This window comes from Equus quagga, chromosome 13 (assembly GCF_021613505.1).
Source record: "Equus quagga isolate Etosha38 chromosome 13, UCLA_HA_Equagga_1.0, whole genome shotgun sequence".
Taxonomy (NCBI): Eukaryota; Metazoa; Chordata; class Mammalia; order Perissodactyla; family Equidae; genus Equus; species Equus quagga.
In genome coordinates, this window is record NC_060279.1 from 95111140 (window position 1) to 95134015 (window position 22876).

Sequence of the window (22876 nt, forward strand, 5' to 3'; positions counted from 1 at the left end):
CCTGCCAATCTGCTTGTATTTATTTGTCTTCCAGTTCCCAGTTCCCCTTTTCTCTTTTGCTGTAGGCCCCAAGCAAGAAAAGTTCTGGGTTCAGATGGGGCTCCAAGTATGGCATGAGACTGGTGGTCATAGAGAGCCCAGCAGTGAAGGGAGATCCACATGCTCCACATGACTTTGACTTTGAACAAATCATGCTTAAGCTGCTCTTTTTAGTGTGTTCTCTCCAGTGTGCCACTTCTGCCTTGTGACCTCCTCCTCCACATTTTTTTATTTGAAAGAGCCATCAAATGCTAGGGTTGGGGACATAGCCTTGAACTGTCCACCTCTCAGAGGAAACTTGGAGAAAATGGGTAGGGCGAGATACTTCAGAGGGCTCCATTTCCTTCTGTTCCTGGGGAGTTAGTTAATGTTCTACCAACAATTCCAACTCTTGGGGAGATGAGGATTATGTTTAAGCCCCATATCACTGCTCAGGGCACAGGGCACTTTGTACAGAGAGTTGTGATTCAAGAGATTCAAGAGAGATGTGTAGCTGACCCTCCTACCTCATCGTTAGAGTCTAGCTGACTATGATCTTATGTCTTCTCAGTTCTCAGGCTCTGGATCTTCATATTTTCTTCCTCTCTTACTCTCTGCTCTGGGGGAAAATGAGGATGTTTAGTAGCAGGGAGAAAAAGATTCTCTGAAGTTTGTAAAGCAAAAATTAACATAAAGCTGGGCTCTGAAGACCTGTGCTGTACAAACAGCCATATAGGGATTGGCATTGCCTTCCAAAGCCGGAAATAATTGGGTACTCCCATGCCTCGGCCCAGCCCCACTCAGCTGTAATCCTGAGACAGCTGACAACAGCCTTGCAGGCCAGAGGCCCACAGGAATTGTAAGCCCCAGAGCCGAGCAACCAGCTATGCTGGGAGCCAACTCGCTTAACAGAAAAACTGCAAGAGGAATGTGCTATTAGACCTTGAGGCCAACTGTGCTGGTGCTCCCCAAACCCAACAAATTGACTGAAGTGTCCATAGCATGCACATGCAGCTGAGCACTACAACCAGCTGTTCAGAGGGACAGTCTAGACTCCCTGTGCCCCTGAAGCAAGAGCAACACTGCCACAACAGAAGGACACATGTACCCCACACAAGGGTCACTCCTGGAACATTTGGAACTGGTGGTGAGAAGGAAGCCTCAAAAAGTGTCTCCTACACAAGGCCACTTTTCCAAGATCAGGAGACATAGCTGACCCACCTAGTACATAGATAGAAGCACAGAGAAAGAGGCAAAACGAGGAGGCAAAGGAATACATTCCAAGCAAGGGAACAGGACAAAACCCCAGAAAAATAACTAAATGAAACAGAAATAAACAATCTATCTGACAAAGAGTTAAAGGAAAAAGTCATAAGGATTTAAAGCAAAAAAGTCATAAGTCAGTGATCTTTGGAGAAGAATGGATGAACACAGTGAGAATGTCAACTAAAAATTGGAAAATACCAAAAGGAATGATTCAGAGAATCTATTTGAAGAAATGATACCAAAAACTTTCCTAACCTAAAGAAGGAAACAAACATCCAAGTACAGGAAACAGAGAGATCACCAAACAAGATACACCCAAAGAGGCCCACACCAAAACACATTATAATTAAAATGTCCAGAATTAAAGATGGAGAATCCTAAACGCCACAAGAGAAAGACAACAAGTGACATAGAAAGGAAGTCCCATAAGCCTATCACCTGACTTCTCAGCCTAAACCTTAAAGGAGAAGGGAGTGGCATGATATATTTAAAGTGCCAAAAGGAAAAAACCTACAGCCAAGAATTCTCTACCCCACGAGGTTATCATTCAGAATGGAAGGAGAGAGAAAGAATTTCCCAGGCAAGCAAAAATTAAAAGAGTTTATCATCAAGAAACCAGTTTTACAAGAAATGATAAAGGGACTTATTTAAGTGGGCAAGAGAAGACCACAAATAGGAACAAGGAAATTATCCAAGAAAAAGACAATAAAATCACTGGCAAAGGCAAAAATACAGTAAAGGTAGCAGATCAACCACCTATGAAGAGAATATGAAGGTCAAAAGACAAAAGTACTAAAATTACCTATTTCAATGATAAGAAGATAATGGATACATACACAAAATAAGAAGTTAAATATAATATCAAAAACATAAAATGGAGGAGGAGAGTAAAAGAGTAGAGCTTTTAGGAAGAGGTCAAACTAAAGAGAGCATCATCTCAATATAGATTGCTATATAAGTAGAAGTCTTTGGGTGGTGAACATGTTGTAATCTATGCAGAAATTGAAATATATAATGATGTAAACCTGAACTTTATATAATGTTATAAACCATTGTTACTGCAATAAAAAAAGAATCAAAATTCAAAAAAAAAAAAAAACTTGAAGAAAATGACCATTGTAGAAGTCAGGATGGCCAAAAGGAGGAAGCACTGTTGGGAGGAGCCTCAGTGGTCTTCTAGGGTGGAGTTCTGTTTCTTGACCTGGGTGCTGGTCCAATAAAGTTTTGCTTTATAATTGTTCATTAAAAAAAAGCTGGGCTCCCTGTCCATCATGTCTCCGTCTCCTCCCCAGCAGTTTCTGAACCTCTCACAACCCCAGTGAGATGCTAGCTAATTATACAAATATGTCTACAAGATTCCTCAAAAGTGCAGCTTTTTTTGACGGCTTTATGTTCTGGCTACCATCTTATCTGCTTTTCTCTTTTCCAGAGGATTCTACTTTCACAAGTATGAGGCCAATGTTCTAGAAATTCAGCCTCCGTTTACTCTTTGTTAATCTCAGAATAAGTGATGCTGAGGCTGTTTAGATAATATAGCTGTGGGGGGAGAGAGAATGGAGGCACTGGAACACCTGCCAGGGACGGGGCCAGAGATGACCATTAGTGAATGCACATCTCTGGAGCAGAGTGAGAGAGGAGGTGGAAACAAAGAAGGAAGCTAACAGAAGCCAAAATATTGTGGGAATTCAGGGTATAATCCATAGGAGAATCATGAGGGAGTTAGACAGAGGCTTCTGGCGGTCTCTCCCCTGCTGCCTGAAAGAAGAGTTGACTGATCAGTGCCTATTATGAAATGGCCTTAGGCTAGGTTCTGGGGATACAGAGATAAGTAAGACACAGTCCCTACTTTACAAGTGTGCAGTCTGACAAAGACAAGTTCAGTGACTAATAGGAATTAGATGAGATTTGCAAAATGTGCGGTATTGTGGGCTGGGGTACTGCTGCCACTACTAACAGCTAACATTTATTGCTCACCCACTGTCTTCTAGGTGTTTTACACCTGGATTAACTCATTGACTCCTGACAATGGCCCATGATGCATATATTGTTATAATCTGTGTTTTATAGGTAAAGAATCTGAGGCCCAGAGACATTACAAATAGCTTGCCTGACGTGTCACAGTGGGGATTCAGGAGCAGGAACTCCAGTGCAGGTGGTCTGGCTCTGGAACAGGTGCTCTCAGGTAACATGGCCTCTTGTAAGTCATCCGGAGAGTGTGCGGGAGCTCTGCCACTGCCCATCTGCATGACTTTGTACCACTGGGCTGGGCTTGTGCCTGAGATATTCTTCCTCTGAGCTAATAAATGGGTATTTTGTACCTGATAGATTGAACTAGCTGCTCTTTTGCTTATTTTATTTTTACAAATAGAGATGAAATTTAAATACATAGAAATGCATACAGATCTTAAGTTTATGATTTGTGTTTTGGCAAGTGTGTCCGCACATGTAATCACCACCTGCACTGAGATGTAGAACATTTCCATCAGCCCAAAAAGTGCCCTTGTGCACCTTTGTAGTGAAGTCCACCCCTATGGTGAGTTCTAACACCGTTAATTACTATTGCCTATTCTTGAACTTCATTTAAATGGCATCATATCATATGTGCTCCTTTGTGTCTGACTTCTTTTGCACAGCGTAGTGTTTTGGAGATTAATCTATCTTGTTTTAGCAGAAGTTTGTGCCCTTTTTATTGCTGATTAGTATTCCATTGTATGGATATACCACAATCTGTTTATCCATTCACATGTTAAGTGATATTTGGGTTGTTTCCCCTTCTCGGCTACTGTGAATAATGTTATTGTAAACATTCATATATTACTCTTTGTGTGGATATCTGTATTCATTTCTCTTGGTCAAATTCCTAGGAGTGGGATTGCTGCACTGTATAAGTATATTTAACTTTATATGAAAATGCCAAACTCTTTTCCAGAGAGGTTGTGCCATTTTATATTTCCATCAGCAATATGTAAGAATATCAGTTGTTTCCCTTCCTCACAGTACTTGGTATTTTAAAGTTAAGCTATTTGCCAATAATTTTTTTTTGAGTACTTCTCTGGGCCTTGCAGAATAAATATTCCTCTCATGCCCATCTCATAGAATGTTCTCCAACTCCCCAGTTTTTCAGTCTTACCTGTTTCAGGTCAGTGTTTCCTAACATAAAATATATGTGAGAATTATGTGGGAGTTTTGCAAAATATACAAGCCCATATCTCACTCCAGATCTACTGTATCAGCTTCTTCAGGAATGGTTTATAGGCTTATTATGTATGTTGAAAAGATTTTTTAGGTAATTCTGATTCATACTCCTAGCTAAAAATGACTGCTTTTAGGCTCAAGTTACACCTATTATAGCAGAGATTCTCCATTCCGGCTACATGTTAAAAGTATCTGGGAAGCTTAAGAAATTGCCATTGCCTGAGTTCTACCCCACACCAATTAAATCAGGATCTGTGGGTGGGGCCTGAGTATCAATTGTTTATAAAAATTTCCCACTCATTCTAATGTGTAGCCATATTTTCCATTGGATTTCTCTTGTGGCATTTATCCCTTTCTATCTTTGTATTGTAATCATTTTTCATGTCTCATCTCCTGTCTTAGGCCTTATGTTCCCTGGGATATTGACCCTGCCTTTCTCATTTCTGTATCTTTTTTGGAATCCAACACTGAGACTTGAGGCACAGCAGGTCTTCAACAGGATTTTATGAACACAGGAACTGGTCATCAGGAAAAGATTCTAAGTCACAGGTAGGTTGTGTTTTGTGTCTCAGGTTCACATGTTAATGCTACAGGGTCCTTGTCCTCCCCAGGGTCAGAGTTGTTGCTTGTGGTGACTGGTGTGGGTAACTCCTCTGTGAGAGAACAGGGAGAACATTGCCTTGTTTGGTGTTTGTTTTCAGGCATGTCATTGGCACTAAGAATTATATATATATATGAGGTGGAGGGGCAGGGATGGGTAAGGAGAGAAATCTAATTAGAATGGAGGAATTATACTAGAGAGTAGTGGTAAAGAAAGTAAGAAATGTTAGTAAAGAGGAATAAATTTGAACCTATCTGGTTGGCCGGGTTAGGCCACTATAGATTCTTAAGTAGGAGAGTGAACCAGTTTTTAGGAAGGTAATGAGGCAGCAGTATGCAAGCAAGATTTCAGTAGAGAGACAGAGACAAGAAGTCAAGCTGTACTTCTCACAGCAGGGTTGTTGAGGCCTGGGTTATTAAGGTTTATGGGAATGGAGAGAAGAACACAAGTGAGAGATTTTGAAAAAGAATCAATGTGTTTTGATGATGCATTGAAGCTGGGAAACAAAAGAGCAAGGGCTGAAGGTATTCTGATGTGAGTGTCATGAGTTCTGGGAAGTAGTAGAGGCTAAAGATAGAGATGTAGAAGGCAGCTGCAGAGAGGTCATTGAACTGTGGAAAGAGGGTGATGGAGGGAGACAAGCAGGGTCTGAGAACTAAATCTGGTGTGGGGGTGCAGTGCATCAGCTGTGGATGGGAGGAGGAGGGCATCCAAGAAGGAAAAAGTTGTCTGTGGTCTTAGATCTTGTAAAAGTGAACAATGTGAGGACTGTGAAAATACCTTTGAGTTTGACCAAGAGATAGATACTGATTTTATGCTGCTTCTAGCAGTCTTGGTTCTGGAGGCACTCCAGCAGAGGCCCAGGAGAAATGAGGAGATGAGGAAGGGGAAAGACAGCACATATGTTTCAATGCTTGGAAGTAAAGGAAATGAGATAATAGGTTAAGGCTTAGTGCAATTAATAAATGAAGTTTATTCATGTCAGAAGAGATCGGACCCTCTGAAGGAACTGGAGACCGGTAGAAGGTACTAGAAGATTTTTGTATGACTGAACCTGTGGAGACTCTCATGTGTGAAAGCTGTAATGCTGCATTTGATTCACTGGAGCCACCTGTGTGGGAAGGTTATTTGTCCCTAAGAAAGAGGCTGGTTGAAATCTTCCTCATGAAATCATCTTCTTTCTAGGAGGAAAACAGCTATTTTCTTCTAGGAGCTGTGGCCTGTTGGTTCTAGATAGACTCACTTTGTTAGCAGGTGTGCACATGAATTTAACTAATTCTCTGATCACTAGATCAAATATCTGTAGACTTAGAAATAGGGTTACTCTGACGCCCAGTCAAGCAGTTTCTCTTGCTTCTGCCTATAAAGAAGTCATTGTCTAAAGCAGTATCAACTGTGAGGCAGCATGTTGATGTCTGATAAATAATTTTTATTATAAATATAGAGCACATTTACAAATAATTCCAAAGTGGCCTTAGGTAAGCAAAATTAAATAACACAGAGTAGCATGGATAAGGAGAAGTCTATACAGTGTGTGTCAGGGTTAGAAAACTCTCAAAGAGGTACCTGAGTACAGAGAACTCCCAACTAACCCTCTTTGAGGGGGCCTCTTAGGCACAGCATGAGATCAAGTAATCAGTATCAAATAAAACCTTTCCCTCAACAGCCCTAAAGAGATTCCATCTGTGTAGTAGAACGCTAGGTGGGAAGTGCACTTGCCCCTCCTTCTCTTGCCCTTCCTTTTATCCTGAGACACATTGGGACTCATAGATCCCATGAGGGAAAACAAATTTCAGATGCTCTTCAAGAAGCCGAGGACTCTGTTATAATATTCCCCTGTGTCTTAAGGACCATCAGCACCAGTCCAGCTTTCTAGGTTGTAAACAATGCCAATGGCATGAGTGATAGTGTTCCCTTGAAGGTGCTCCCACTTCTCAAGAACCAAATGTACCTTAGCAGGGGCCAAGTTTTCCTGAGAAAATGAGTGGGACAGACAGACAGAACATGCACAGCCAGATACATGGGATAGAATGGTGGCTGGTGATTGGCCTGAGATGCCTGGAAACTGAGTTAGAGCCATTTCTAGCCATGAATGAAGAAAATGGCTGCTTCTTTGCTATTTGGAGCCCCTGACATAAAAGCCTTGAGGAGCTCCTGGCCAAGGGGACTTGAGGGGTTTTGGTGGTTTCTTTCTTCTAAGGCAGTCAGATTGGCTCACACAGCTAAGCTAAGTGAAAATAACCCTTCTCACATAAATAAACAAGTAGAAAAATTAAATGGCAGAATGTCTCAGAGAAAAGGGAAAAACCCACCACCCCAAATTGTGCATTCTTTAACAGTCATTTAACAGTCTCTGAAGGGTAGCTCTCTGATTCCTTTCCCAAATTCCCAGCAGGTTGTCTCTGTTAACAGCTGACTCCTCCCTAAAGTTGTAACCCCTCCTTCTGGGGGCATTTGCTTGAATAAAGCCCATAAAGTGATTAAAACATGTGTGCATTTTTTTTTTTTTTTTTGCATTTTCCACTAGGACTCACCTATGTATCTTGGCAAATAATTTTCCTAGTTGCTTCTATTTGGTTTGTGAAGACAGGCTTGCCAAAGGGTTATGTGGTATTCCAGCTAAGCAGCAAGGTACTTAGGCCCTGGTGCTACGTGTAGACAACCCTGACAGTGGACAAAAGTGTAAAAATTTCCAGTTTGGAATTGGTTATATATTTGCTTTCCTGTGTCTGGTGAGTTTACCCTGGACTTTGGAGAGACAGGAGACACTTTTACTTTTACTTTTTCTGTGTTCTTTTCAGGCACATGCATTTCAGGGGATGAGGACATATCTCTCAAGTTTGTGGTAAATTATTGTTAGACTCGGATAAGACAGGACTGGGGTGGGAAGGTGAGTGTGCTCTGAATGGGCAGGTTTAAAACAAGTCTAGGTCCAGAGATGGGGAGGGGAGGAAGGTTCTGGCAACTCTTTCCCAAGGTCTGCTGTGCCAAATTTCAAAGACTGGGAAGGTTGGGTTTCCTACAGACTCCTGGCTGTACCTTTTCATGTATTGTCACTGAAGGGAGGGGCTGTGACTGGGCAGCCTGGAGGTGACTCATTTGGAAGTTGAGGCAGGGAAGAGGCTTCGTCTTCTTTTCCTTGAGGGTAAAGGGATCCTTCCAGTGATGGGGATGAGAAGCTTGGAGTAAGTCAGCAGTGCAGCGAACAGGGCAGGTTGCAGTACTTCTGTTTAACTTCTGAATAAACTGTTTCTATGGCTAATGGGGATGGGGAGGCTGAAGTTTGTTTCTTTGATTCCTGGGAGTTGAATTTCAGGGAAGAATATGCAACTACATCCATCTGAAAGGCATGAGCAGCGGTCAATTAAATGAGTCTCATAGGTCAGGCCTTCATCTGGTGTAGCGTGATTCAGTACCACATGCTATCACCACTTTGAGACTTTTAGCTAGGGGATGGCTTTTATCACCCACTATTTCTGCTTGCTAACATCCTGTGAATGATCATTGGAGGGAAAGATTATGGTATTCATACAATGGAATACAATGATTACAGCTATGAGAATGAACACACTACACATACATACAACAATATGGATGAATCTCACAAAACAAGTTTAAATGAAAGAAGCGGACAAATATAAGGATATGCTGTGTCTTTCATTTATGTAGGAACATAGGCAAAACTAATCTAGCGCACTGGAAGGCAGGATAGTGGTTACTCTTTGGAGGGAAGTAATTGGAGGAATTTTTGGGGGGAGGATGACATGTTTTGTTTCTTGATTTTGGTGCTGCTTACATGAGTATGTTCAACTTGTCAAAATTCATATATTGTTAAAATATACTTATGATTTAAGCACTTTTTAGTATGTGTACATTATTGAAAAGTAAAGATGAGAAAAATTTGGTAAAATTAAGGTAAAGGAACTAAGACATCAGATCCATTAGCATGGAAATTATCCTCCAACAGTAAGAACAGAGTCAGACTGAAGATAGAGGAGGGAGAATGACTGAGGCCTTCCTTGTGTTGGGCACTGTGCTGGGTGCTGTACATTTGTATGTCATCGAATTCCTTCACCTCCTCTTTGAAGTAGGCAGCAATGCCCATTCTGAGATGACAAAGCCAAGGATCAGAAAGGTTAAACTACTTGTCTAAGGTCACAGAGCTACTAAGAGTCTCAGCCAGGATTCAAACACAGGGTGGGGATAATTCTAAAGTCCACGTGTGTGTAATGAGGTAGACTCATGGGAGTCATTACCAACATTCCTTTGTTTGCTGCTACATTAAGGAAATTTGACCCAAACCTGGTCTCACATTGGTGTCTTCAAGAATAACCCATTCTATACAGAGATATTTCCATGAGAAACTGCACAGAAGTGAAATTGGCTGTGCTAACCTTGTTAGGAGAATTGTCAGAGTGGCCCTGACCTGGGGAAGCAAAAGAAGAGTTACTAACCCATGGAAATGCAAAGCTGGCTTATGGCCTTAGAATGATGGTGTTCCTAAGATGTTGTGATTTCTCCCTGAAGGAGGTGGCAGGTGGTGGGAAGGTGGAGTGGGGAGGTGGCCTATGATCACTTAAGGAATTAGCTCCCCTCAGAGAGTGTGATATAGATCCAGGGCATTAATACCAGAGGAGGGGGAGGAGTAGAGCCAGAGGAGGCCTCAATGCACTTCTGAATTTTTTTTCCAGGCCACAAGGCCTTGATCTTTTCCTTGATGTGTTTTTCATCAACAGGCTTTAGTTGAAAGGAGGGACATTGCGGGCCACAGCACCCAGAGCACCCCAAGACAGGGAAAGTCTCACCAAAGGACAATGCCTGCATCCAGAGGCATTAGGCAGAAAGAGGCAGGAGGCAGAAGGAGGAAGGAAGAGGAAATGGCTCCTGGAAGCATGTCCATCTTAGGCCTGCCTGTCCTAGGCAGAGTGAGCATCTCTGCTGGGGCTGTGTCTCAGGGGAATCTTTTGTGGCTAGGAAGGGGGTGAGGACCTATGCCAGCTTAAGGTTGTGAAGTGAAGATCCCCTCAAAATTCAGAAGGTAGTGAGGGGTGTAGGGATCCAGGATTCCCTGCTAGTTTAGGGCACATGGTAGAACACACCAGCTGTCACTGGGTGAGTGGCTTTACTTACTGAGGTTGGAGGCTGAGGGCTTGTGCTCTGTGAGATTGTGCTGGTCACTTGCCCTAAATCAATATCAGACACTGTGACTGCTATTCCTGAGCATAGGGGCTTTACTCCTTGAATGAGGAAGGACGCTGTCAGCAGATAATTCCTTGTGTTCATTTATTCCATGGCAGGTACTGCCTTTCCCCTCAGGGCCTCCTTCCTCAGTCTACCCTTGATTCCTTCTGGTGTTTACTCCTTTCCTGTTTGCTGGATGTGCACATTTGAGTCCATTCTTTCAGCTTCCTCTAACCTACTTCTACCCTGACACATTTCCCCTTTCATAGGCAGATGCTGTTTTTTTCTCACTTCATTTATTGCCCAAGATGCCTTTGGTTGTTTCTGCTTTTTCTTAGGTTCTCTTCCTGTCTTATCCATCCATCCTGCTGCTATGGTTGAGAGAGCACATGACTCCGTTTCTCCTGCCCCTCCTTTCATTTCCCCATTTGTTTTCCTTCTTGGACCTTGGTTTCCCTGACTGGGGGCAGAGGAACATAGTTTGATCTGCCCCCTCTAAACTAGATAGGGTTAGGAATAACCATGGCCAACAGACAGTGGGGTAGAGGAAGCATGAAGACCAGGGAGGAAGAGACCTGCAGGAACTAGTGCAGAGAGGCAGAAGTTTAGGAGGGAGGAGGAGATGCAGGCCCAGAGACAGAGTTGAAGTCTCCTTCCCTCTCCTAAACATGGCAGTTCACCTTGAAGAAAGTGAAACACTAACAATGGACGTCATACTCTTCAGCCTTTCTGCTACACCGACTGTACACCAGTGCTGCTATCAGAGCTACCCCAGCCAAGACTCCAACCACGATGCCGCCAACAGCCCCAGCTGAGAGGCCAGCAGATGTTTGGTCATCTGTCATGGAAAGAAAAGAGAAGAATGGCTGAAGCTGATATTTTTTACAGTGAGGGTGCCCTGGGAAACAACTCTCAAAATGGATTAGTCTCTACTTGTACCTTCAAGGAATCAGTCTTCTGTGGGACGGTTGCTTTGAGGTGATTAGCTGACTATGTCCTTGCAGTTTTTCTTTCACTGTATTTCTAAGTTGGTGGTCAGACTTGCCTCACTTCCATCCTGATCTTTCTGAACTCAGATATTTTTGAAGGCTCTGGAAATGTGAGAAAGGCTGATGGCTCTTTTTGTATGTTATAACTTCCCACCTTTTCATGGTTGCATCTTTCTCTGTGTACCAGGTGTGGCAGTCATGAGTATGTGCCTCTCAGGTCTCTTGTGATGGGGACTTAACTGACAGATGGCCTGGGCTAGTGCACTCTGAATTCACCGCCTCCATTCACCATCACCATTCACCACACAGAGACTATGCTTCCCACAGTTTCCCAACAGTGATATGAAAGCAATCCCAATTTTGTGAGAAATGATTTTTCCTCTGATGGGTGACTTTAGCTTAAGGACTACCCATCAGCCATGTAGACACTCTCTTGGAGATGCACTGCAAGCTAAAGCTTCCTTCCTTCTCTTTCTCCTTCACAGAGATCATGCATTGTGGTCTGCATTGTGGTCTGAGGAATCTCCTGGGCTCTTCCCACTCCTGCTCTATTCTTCTTCACAGGCATTTTACCCAATAAATAGCTTGTATGTCTCATGCCATCTTGGCTGTGATTCGGGATGAAAACTAACAAACCAGACATGAAACTTTGCACTAAATTCCCTTTTTTTTTCTCTCCTATATTCAGTCAGTAACCATGTCCCAGTGATTTTTTGTCTTATACCTTTCTTCTCTCCCAATATACATTTCCTTTTTTTTTTTTATTAATGTTATGATAGATTACAACCTTGTGAGATTTCAGTTGTACATTTTTGTTACTCATGTTGTGGGTACACCACTTCCCCCTCTGTGCCCTCCCCCCACCCCCCCTTTTCCCTGGTAACCACCGATACATTTCCTTTTGCATCTGTTTCTTCTTTTTATTTCTGTTGCCCTCACCAGTCAACTCAAGACTGATGATTAATGCTTATGTTAGTAATTATTATGAGGTACTGTGCCAAGCTCTATGCTATATAATTTACGTATATCTCATTTGACTCATGTAATGAAGCTGTCAGATAGACATTATTTCCACTTTACAGATGAAAAAACTCAGGGTTACAGTGGTGAAGAAAGTTACCGAAAGTCATATTTCTAGCAAAAGGTGGATCTAGAATCAGGTAGTCCTTGACTCTAGGACTTCCTGATTTCATAGAGGCTAATGATAATAGTAGTAATAATAGCAGCTAACACTTAGGGAACATTTCCTCTTGTGTGGCATTTTGCTAAAAGTTTAATTGAATATTACATTAAATCTTTAAAACAATACCATGAAACAAGTACAGTCATCCCTCGGTATCCATGGGGGACTGATTCCAGGACTCCACCCTCCACTCACCCATCATGAATACCAAAATCTGTGGATGCTCAAATCCCTTTTATAAAATGACATAGTATTTGCATATTACCTACATACATGAACCGTATACTTTAAATCATCTCTAGATTATTTATAATACCTCATAAAATGTAAATGCTATGTAAATAGTTATTATACCATATTGTTTAGGGGATAATGACAAGAAATAAAAGTCTGCACACGTTCAGTGTAGATGCAGCCATAGTAGGCCTTTCCATCCTCAGTTGGTTGAAGGTGTGGATGCAGAACTGCGGATATAGAGGGCTGACTGTACTCTTATTGCAATTTTTAGTTGAGTGCTGAGTCTCAGAGAAGTTAAGACTCTTGTGCAAGAAATTTATAATTTTAAATGCTTACACTAAAAAATAAGAAAGATTTCAAATTAACAACCTAACTTTACAACTTAAGGAACTAGAAAAGAAGAACAAACTAATCCAAAAGCTTACTGAAGGAAGGAAATAATAAAGGTTAGAGTGGAGCATAAATGAAATGGAGAATGGAAAAACAATAGAGAAAATCAATAAAACCAAAAGTTGATTTTTCAAAAAATGAATGGTTGAAAAACCCATAACCAGATTGACTAAGAAAATAATAGAGAAGATTCAAATTACTGAAATCAGGAATGAAAGTGGAGACATTATTACCAACTCTACAGAAAAATAAGAATTTAAAGAGTACTATGAATAATTGTATGCCAGCAAGTTGGATAACCTAGATAAATGGACAAATTCTATGGAACATAAAACCTACAAAGATAGACTCATAAGGGAATAGAAAATATGAATAGACTTATAGTTAGTAAGGAGATTGAATCAGTAAAAGCATTTGACAAAATTCAACATTCTTTCGTGATAAAAACACTCCAACTAGGAATAGAAGGAAACTAAGTCAGCATAATACAAGGCATGTATTAAAAACCACAGCTACCATCATAGTCGATGGTGAAAGACTTTCAGTTTTTGCTCTAAGATCAGGAACAAGTCACAAATGCCTGCTTTTGCCACGTCTACTCAAAATAGTATTGGAAGTCCTAGCCAAAAATTAGTCAAGAAAAAGAAATAAAAGTCATCCAAATTGGAAAGGAGAAGTAAAATTATCTCTGTTTGCAGATTATATGACCTGATACATAGAAAACCCTAAAGATCCCGCAAAAAACTATTAGAGCTAATAAGGAAACTCAGCAAAGTGCAGGATACTGAATCAATGTGTAAAAATCAGTTGTGTTTCTATACACAAACAATGAACAATTTGAAATGGAAATTAAGAAAATTTTATTTCTAATAGCATCAAAAGGAATAAACAATTAGGAATTAAATTAACCAGGGAGGTGAAAGACTTAGACTGAAAAACTACAAAAACACTGCTGAGAGCAGTAAAAGAAGGCAAAAATAAATAGAAACACATTCCATGCTTGTTGACTGGAATATTTAATGTTGTTAAGATGACACTACTACCCAAAGTGATGACATTCAGTGCAATTGCTATTAAAATCTCAATGACTTTTTTTTTTAGCAGAAATAGAAAAAGCCATCCTAAAATTCATGTGGAATTTCAAGAGACTCTGAATAGCCAAAACAGTCTGGAAAAAGAAGTTGGATGAGTCACACTTCCTGATTCCAGAAATTACTGCAAAGCTACAGAAATCAGAACAGTGTGGTACTAGCATAAAGACAGACATATAGACTGATGAAATAGAAAACCTAGAAATAAATCCTTCCAAATATGGTCAGATGATTTTTGACAAGGGTATGAAGACCATTCAATGGGGAAAGGACAGTGTTTAAAACAAATGGTATTGGGAAAACTGTATATCCATATAAAAGAATGAGGTTGAACTCTTATCTAACACCATATACAAAAAATTAACTCACAATGGATCAAAGACCTAAATGTGAGAGCTAAAACTATAAAAATCTTAGAACCAAACATAGAGTGAAAGCTTCATGACATTTGATTTGGCAATGGTTTCTTGGATAAGAAACTAAAAGCACAGGCAACAAAGAAAAAATAGATAAATTGGACTTCACCAAAATTAAAAACTTTTGTGCAGCAAATAACATTTTCAAAAAAGTGAAAAGACAACCTACAGAATAGGAGAAATAATTTGCAAACCATATATGCGACAAGGAAATAATATGAGAAATATATAATAAACTATTACAACTCAACAAAACAACTAAAAAAAACCCAGTTTAAAAATGAGCAGAGGAACTGAATAGACATTTCTCCAAAGAAGGTATACAAAGGACTAATAAGCGCATGACAAGAGGCTCCATATCACTTATCATTAGAAAAATGCAAATGAAAACCACAATGAGATTCCACCTTACCTGCATTAGGATGGCTATTATTTAAAAAAACCCCAAAGAAAACAAGTGTAGGTAAGGATGTGGAAAAATTGGAACTTCTGCATTGCTAGTGGGAATGCAATATGGTATAGCCAGGGTGGAAAATAGTATGGCAGTTCATCCAAAAAGTGAACAAAGAATTGCCACGTGATCCAGCAATTCCACATCTGGTATATATACAAACGAATTGAAAGTAGAGATTTGAACAGATATTTGTACACTCATGGACACAGCAGCATTATTGACAAAAACCAAAGGGTGGAAACAAACCAGAAGTTCACAGATGGATGAATGATGAACAAAATGTGACATGTACATGCAAGGGAATATTTTTCAGCCTTAAAAAGGAATAAAATTCTGATATATGCTACAACATGGATGAGACATTGACGACATTAAGTGACATAAGCCAGACGTGAAAGGACAAATACTGTATGATTCCACTTACACAAAGTACCAAGAATAGTCAAATTCATGGAGACAGAAAGTAGAATGATGGTTGCTAGGAATTGGGGTGGGGAAGTGGGGAGTTATTGTTTAAAGGGTACAGAGTTTTACTACAATAAGATGGAAAATTTCTACATGGATAGTGGTAATGCTATACATTCACAACAATATGAATGTATTTAATGCCACTGAGCTGTACACTTAAAGATGGTTAAAATGGTAAATCATGTGAACATTTTACCACAAAATATTTTACCATGAAAAAATGGTAACAGAAAAAAAAAGAATCAGGTGAAATGTCACACAGTACATGCCAGACCCATGATAAGAAACTTAGTATATTTGATTCAGAGACTGAGCTCTTAACTACTTTGCTGTTTTGTTTACTGCAATGGTCTCTTGATTGATATTCTGCCCCCTGTGACTTCTATCCATTTCACACAACATTGGTGGAGTCATCTTCCCAGGAAGATGCAGGATGGGGCAAGTGGTCACTTACATTTCACATTGTCTGAGGATGTTCCTTTTTCTGGAACTGATCAAGTTGGACACCTCACACTGGTAATCCCTTGCATCCTCCCTCCCAATGGGAGAGGGCTGCCCCTCCTCTCTGACCCCCAGATCACCCCAGGATGACCCTAGCTTGTTTCCCGTGGACATCTCCAAAGTATCAGCACCAGGAACCTCTTCTCAGCCCACGTATCCAGCCTCCTCATCAGCAGGTGGAATTTTTCTCCTGTTGGGTTTTTTGTGACCCTTTGCTAGATATTTCTGTGACTTTATGAGTGATCAGGCTTGCTCTTTAGTATGGTAACTTTAAATAGAGAAGTGAAGGCATTTTTTTGTTAAATAATTTATTAGATAAGGAGCATGGCCCAGCCAGTCCTCATGACCTTAGGACCTGGAGAAGTTCCATTCTAAAGGATTTCACTGCCTGAATAGAACTTTTAGTTCCTGGCCTGTGGATTAAATATCAGAGAGAAGGAAATCTCTAGAAAGAAGTGGTCACAGTTTTAACAAAAAGGTGGTACTCTTAGCTCTCTGTGTAAACTATAAACTTTTTGGCTCTGCTCCTTCCATCCCATAAAGGGACTTCATGGAAGAACCAACCTATTTTTCCAAGTGTGCACCATCATTCACTGTTCTCCTTTGGTATATGTAAGTGTTGGTGTCATATAGTGTCATACAGCTGTTGACCTCAGAGCGAGGACACAGCTCAGAGGAGTCTTCACTGAGGCTCTCTCTTTTCCCATTTGTCTGCATCCTGGCCTGAGAAAGGATCTGGTATCAATGGGTGGCACAATTTGGCCAGTTTGGTGAGAGACCCCCCATGTACCTCCTCTACATGGCCCTGTCCCACCACAGATGGCATCAGAGCAGAGCCAGTCATAAGGCGAGCCAAGAGCAGGAGGGCCTTTTTTTTTCTCCCTCTGTGAAGCCACCTCCACTATGTGGGGCTTTCTGGGGCTGAGAGAACCCTCTCCCCACATTCCAGGCTAGACACACATCTGCCCTGGGAAATCAGAGCATGGCAAAGAAGGGTCTGCAGAGATGTAGTGGGAGGGTTCAGGGAGAGATTTGGGATTTGCTTGTGTCCATGGATACACGGTGAGAAATAACTTCCTGGGGGCTCTTTTCTGGACACCAGACAGAATTCCACCCCAGAGCCTGGTGCTGATGGGCCAGGGAGTCACTTAACAGAGACTGTAATAGTCTTGACTGTGGTCTTATTGAGACTAGTGACAGAGTTATGGGCAAGGCAGGTATAGGATCCACTGTCATTCGCAGTGATGTTGGGGATAAAGAGCTCCTGTGTGGATTGCTGGAGCCTCTCACTGATAAGCTAAGAATACTGTGTGGGCAGGTTAGAGGTGTATGGCAAGAGAGGCTGAGGTTTACCCCTGGATGGTAATAAGAGTCTGAGGGCAAAATGATCTGGGCATCTGGACCATCTGTAGCAAAGAGAATAAAGCCACATGTGATGTAATCAGAGGGAAGGGCAAGCTCCTGGTCTGAACAAGTGCCACAGTATCCTTCTGAGCCAGGTCACCACCTTGTTTTAAAAACTCCCAACCATAACCCCTCTGTGTTCACTCATCCTGAGTCTGAGACATTAACCTGTTTCTCCCACCCTTCCTAGTCTTGGCTCAAGGTTGGGCATTCCCAGATTTGCCTCATACATGGCCAGCTTGGTATCCAGGGGTGAGAGTCTGTTTACTTGAACCTGAGAGGGACAGGTGTAGCTTGGCCTCTGGCAGTGTGGATTTGGGCAGACAGCCTGGGTCAGGAAGGGACAGAAGTTACTCACAGAGAACATTGAGGTAGAATGGGTCACTGCGACAGGCACTCACTGGGTTCCAGGTTTCACACTCATAGGGTCCTGTGTCATTTATTGTGACATGGAGTAAAGTGAGAGTCCTGTTGTCTGGAGACAGCTTCAGCCAGGTGCTATCCAGGAGGCTCTGATTGTTGATAGACCACAGGTAAGTGGTGTTCTGAGTCTCAGGTTCACATGTTAACACTACAGGGTCCTTGTGCTCCACGGGGTTGGAGTTGTTGCTTGTGATGTTGGGTTTGGTTAACTCCGCTGCACAGATAACAGAGAGAATATTACCCTGTGTGGCACCTTTGACTCCTCTACAGCCTCCTTCATTCAGAGTTGGCATCTCTCACCTCTCAGCCAACCTGCGACCTGGAGGTCAGCTCAGCGCTCAGGCTGCAGGGCCATGAAGTAGGGCAGGCCTGCCTGGGTGTTCCATGGTGACTGGCGTGAGACAGTGACTCCATAAAGGGTAGAGCAGAGTTAAGACTAGAAATGATCCAGAAAAGAATGATGGGGACAGACAGGAGCTGGCTGGCTTTGGCAGCAGAGCCATCTGCTCTGCCCTTGGTCTTTAAAGTCTTTTCTCCCACAGCAGAGGGCAGTGAGGACCATGTTGATCTTTCCTGAAATACAAGTGGATGTTTTCAAATGCAGAAGATATGACTGGTAGAAAGTGAGTGGAGGGGAATCTAGCCCTCATAGACCACTTGTAAACGCAGTTATGGGACAGAAATCTTAGAAGTAAAACTGTTTCTATATTGAAAATTAATATTAGTGCCCCTAAGACCAATTTCTGGAGGAATATCTCTAGAGAGCACTAAAGATCATAGAACAAGTTCTGGAGTCCAACCAGGATCACATTTTGATCAAAGGAAGATGCTAAAGTGGATTTGAAATCAATCAGTGACTCCCTGGATAGAGAGAGCCTGGCAAGTCTTGTTATGAGGACAGAATTGATTGGGGGCAGGTCTGACAAGTCAATGTTATATAAAGCAAGGAATGTTAGCAAATTAGTTGAAATGATATGTGTTATGTTAGTAAATTTAGGAAAGAGGTCCCCATCATCCATTTATATGGACAGTCAGGCAAAATGGGAAGACGCTCCAATGCTTGCATGTGGCTTTCTTTCAACCTCAGGAAACATGATGATCAAATTCATCCAAATTGGGCAGCATCTAAGTGAAAGGACAGTGGCTGGTGGATCTCACCGTCTAAGAGCATCCCACCCTATGGTAAAGGTGTCATCATGAGGACCTATGTGTGTCAAATGGGGAGTAAACCAGTCACATGGTGCAGGGTCTGGCCAGCCCCACCTTGGGAAGCTCTCAGGAACCACTGGAGGAACAGGATCCTTACCAGGATGAGGATGTGAGTCAGGAGTCAAAGGGGTGAAATGAGCTTATGAGTTTTTGGGTACTGCAGACCTGTCCTTCTGCCTTTGACTCCCTGGTTGAGTCATGTAAAGAGTAGATTGAGGGGTCACACGACCCTGTTATGTGGTGTGTTCCACTTGACATCATGGAAGGAAAGAGCCCTGCATGGGGGCTCAGTGGAAACTTGTTCTCCTGGTGATCTGAGGAGTTGGCTCGTGATGGAGCTTCAAGGGGCTGCCTTCCCACTGATTTCTGTGTTCTTTACTATTGCCTCAGAGGGTGCGCCTGACCACAGGTATTAGCGGGAGAATCTGGGGAGGACTAAAGAGTGCAGGAAGTTGTGCAGAGCAGGAGCAGTCCCAGCTGGAATGAAGGGAGAGGAAGATGAGGGACATGGAAGGAGCAGAGAGAGAGCCGGAAATGTCTAAGGCTGTGAGCAATGGGGGTTACAAGTGCCTTCAAAGACCCCAGGCACCTGAAGCCCACGGCTTCCCCAGGGGCAGGACTAGAACGGCCTTGAAAACCCTACCATGGTTGAGAAGTCCCACAGTCATGTAACTCTCCTCTCAGAGTGGCCTTAGGGGCTGGTGGTCAGAGGGTTGGAACATGGATCTCAGCCCCTGGAGAGACAGGGAACAAGTGTGGTCATAACCTCCTAGTATTCTGCTTCCAGATTCCAGTTTACGAAGAGACAATGGATCATTCATTCATTCCTTGACCATTCACTCCTTCCCTCCTTCATGAAAGAGCAATTAAGTGGTCGGGACCTGTGTTGGTTGCAGGTGTAGAGTGGGGAGTGAGACAGCAAAGTCCTTTCCTTTATGCTCCAGTGGGAGGGACACCGACACATCAGGAAACAAATATGGGATTTCAAGTCCTGTGCAGGGAGGTTGGATTGGCCACCTGAGGGGGAGGCCTGAACATTCCTGGCACCAATTTTGATTGTTGATACAGGTAATTTAGTCCTTGGGTAAAAACAGGTTAAATCTCCATTTCCTGTCACTCTCCAGATCATAAAATCTACCTTGAGCTGTGGATCCCTAAGAAGAGAAGATCTGATCCAACAGCTGATCTTAGGGTCCATAGATGCCTAATAAGGCCCCTGGGGTGGTGGAGAGGTCGAGGCTGTGGCTGCGCAAAGATCTTGCTGTGACTCTGATGGTCTGTGTGACCCTGATTCAATGACTGTATCTCGCTGTGCTTCAATTTCCCCTGAATAAAATCAGGTAAATGGTCTCTGGATTACCATGTTGTCTGTGAACTAACCTTAAAACATCCCCAAATACCTGACCTAAAGTTTAGTATGTATGAACTCCCCAAATAAATGGCATTCAAGAGAGAGAGCTCCTTGGGCTTGATCCGTGGTGGATGAGGAGCTGCCAGGAGCATCTTTGATCCTCTCTTCCTTCCTGGGGGTGGTGACCATCTTCTAGAGGGCCCTATATCTCGAGGGAAGTTGGTTAATGGCCTCGGGACCTTATCCATCTGTATTTTCCATGCTGAGTCTCAGGTGAAGGATCAGTCTCTGCCCCTGCCCAGATGTGGCTCTTAGGGCGGAGCCCTGGCTGGTGACCAGCTCAGGAGTCTTGTGACTTGGGCAGCCAGGAAATCATTGCTCCCAGTCATCCCTTCCCAGGAGGCCAAAATCTAACGCTGGCACAGGCTCCCCGGGGTCACTGGAGTCAGGAGCCCTGGGACAGTGTTCTGAGCAGAGGCCTCACAGGGCTGAGTTGTCTGTGAGAATCCCAGGGGGCCCATCAGGCTAGGCCCAGACTGAGCTGTGCAGGGTCTTACTCAGGGTCATGTTCACAGGGAGGAGCCCATGGGACTGGACTGAGACTGATCTCCCTCTGCTAAGTTACTCCCATCAGACTGGTCCTTCTCTCTGCAGGGAATTTCTGTAAGGGCTGGGTTCTGGGAAGGGTATTCTGATCTTTTGAGGTTCATGTCCACTGTGTATATCCTGCACTAAATGCTCAAACCCCAACATGAGATATAATGCAGAGGGGGATGTAGGCACAGTCCAGGCCTGCCAATACTGTGTATGTGAAGTAGAATTCACCCCACCCAACACCCAGAGGTCAGAGAGGAATCACTCACGGTATACGCGGAGCTGTACAGTTCCCACTGCATTGTTAAAATCTTGGTCTATGGCTTGTAGGGTGTAGTATCCTGTGTCATTCCGGGTGACGTTCTGGAACAGCAGAGATCCATTGTGGTATGTTGTCTCTCGACCACTATATAGAAGCCATGGGGTATTTTCTTGTGTTTCTATCACATATATTACAATTTGTTGATCGGGATCTATTCCTTCCCCTTTCAGCCAGACATAGCCTAAAAGATTCTCAGGCAGATTGTGGACAAGTAGAAGAACATCCGTTCCTTCAAGAGCATCTGTCGGCACCGATTCAATAGTGAGTTGGGCAGTGGTGGGTGGGTTCCAGAAGGTTAATAGTGAGACTGGGAGGGAAGAGAGAGAGATCAATTAATATTTGGACCTATGTATTGGGATGGAAAGATGTGTCCGTGGGTCTTGAGCAGGTCTCTTCACCTCTTAGACTTGGAGTGTGTGCCTGTTTGTGTCTCCCACTGGTCAAGGTCACCAGCATCACCACCGTTACTTCAGCCCCTCTGAACTTATTTCCTCTGTTCCCATTAGTCTTCCCCAGGTGTCTTACCTAGCTCCCTCCCTCCCTGCACTTAGTGCCCTGCTCACTCTCAGGGGCATCCTTGGGAGATGCCTTCCCTACCACCTACTGAAAGACCCCCTGTCTTCACTTTCTGACCTTTCCCTGCTCTGTACCCTGCGTGACACTTGTTAGTCCCTGACATAACATTCTAGATCTCTTTGCTTCTCTCTCCTCATCCCCACAGAATGTGAGTTCCTGAGGGCAGGGACTTGTCTGATCTTGTTGTTCTCTCAGTGCCTGGAACAGACTGCAAACACCTGTGGATGAATGAATGAGTGTTCCCAGGGCCCTCCGTGTTGTGGTGTTCATTTGTTAATTTCTGAGGTTTATTAGTGAAGACAATGTTTAGTGCCCCTGGTTATGTTTTTTAAGGAAGTGTCACTCTGATATAGTTATCTTATTTTCAAAATGTAACTTGAAAAAAATACAGCAAGTGAGGTTTTCCTGCCCCTCACCGATTCCAGTTCACTAAGATTTTCCTGTTGCTGAGCCCTCTCCAGTCATCCTACTCAGCTCCCATGTTCTCTCCCCTCAGGTCCAAACAGATGTCCTCTGTCTCCTCTCAGAGCCTCGTCCTCCCCAGGAGACCCGAGCCAGTCTTTGTTCTCCCATCCTCCCACATACACCAGGGAATCATCCCTTCTTACCCGCCAGCAGAAGCCCCTGCCAGGGAAAGTGCCCTCTGTGGGCAGGGGATGACGGGTGCTCCATGGTGTCTGCTGCCTGCTCTGTCCCTCCCTCTGTGAGAAGAGCTTGGGCTCCAGAAACTCCCACAAACACTTCTGTCCAGATGCTTCAGCTCTGCTGTCGTTCCTCCCTCTGTGCTGAGCCTCCTCCAGGGGCAGGGGTGCCTAGTGGGTCATATGCACTGGGGGTGTTGTCTCTGCCTGGGTCCCTCCCTCTCCTCCTTTCATTCCAGCCTCCCTAGTCTCCTCCTTCTACATTTTAGTCTCCTGGGAACTGTGGAGGCCTCTCCTTCTTTTAGCTGTGATTCCTCCCATATATGCACTCACACACACACACAAGCACACACACACACACACACA

The 22876-nt window shown here is 43.2% G+C and overlaps 2 protein-coding genes across 2 annotated transcripts in view; one reads left to right on the top strand and one right to left on the bottom strand.

Moving 5' to 3' along the window:
* The window catches only part of LOC124251347 (carcinoembryonic antigen-related cell adhesion molecule 1-like), a 1036279-nt gene that overhangs the window by 848233 nt on the left and 165170 nt on the right, over positions 1-22876 (top strand). The window lies entirely within an intron of this gene.
* On the bottom strand, positions 7627-22645 carry LOC124250372 (carcinoembryonic antigen-related cell adhesion molecule 6-like). Its single transcript, XM_046682174.1, is given in 10 exon segments — positions 7627-8420; positions 9475-9506; positions 10211-10263; positions 10979-11099; positions 15951-16054; positions 17139-17319; positions 17322-17396; positions 17753-18031; positions 21241-21600; positions 22478-22645. Coding segments are annotated over 10 exon segments (1419 nt in total). The 5' UTR covers positions 22542-22645; the 3' UTR covers positions 7627-8270.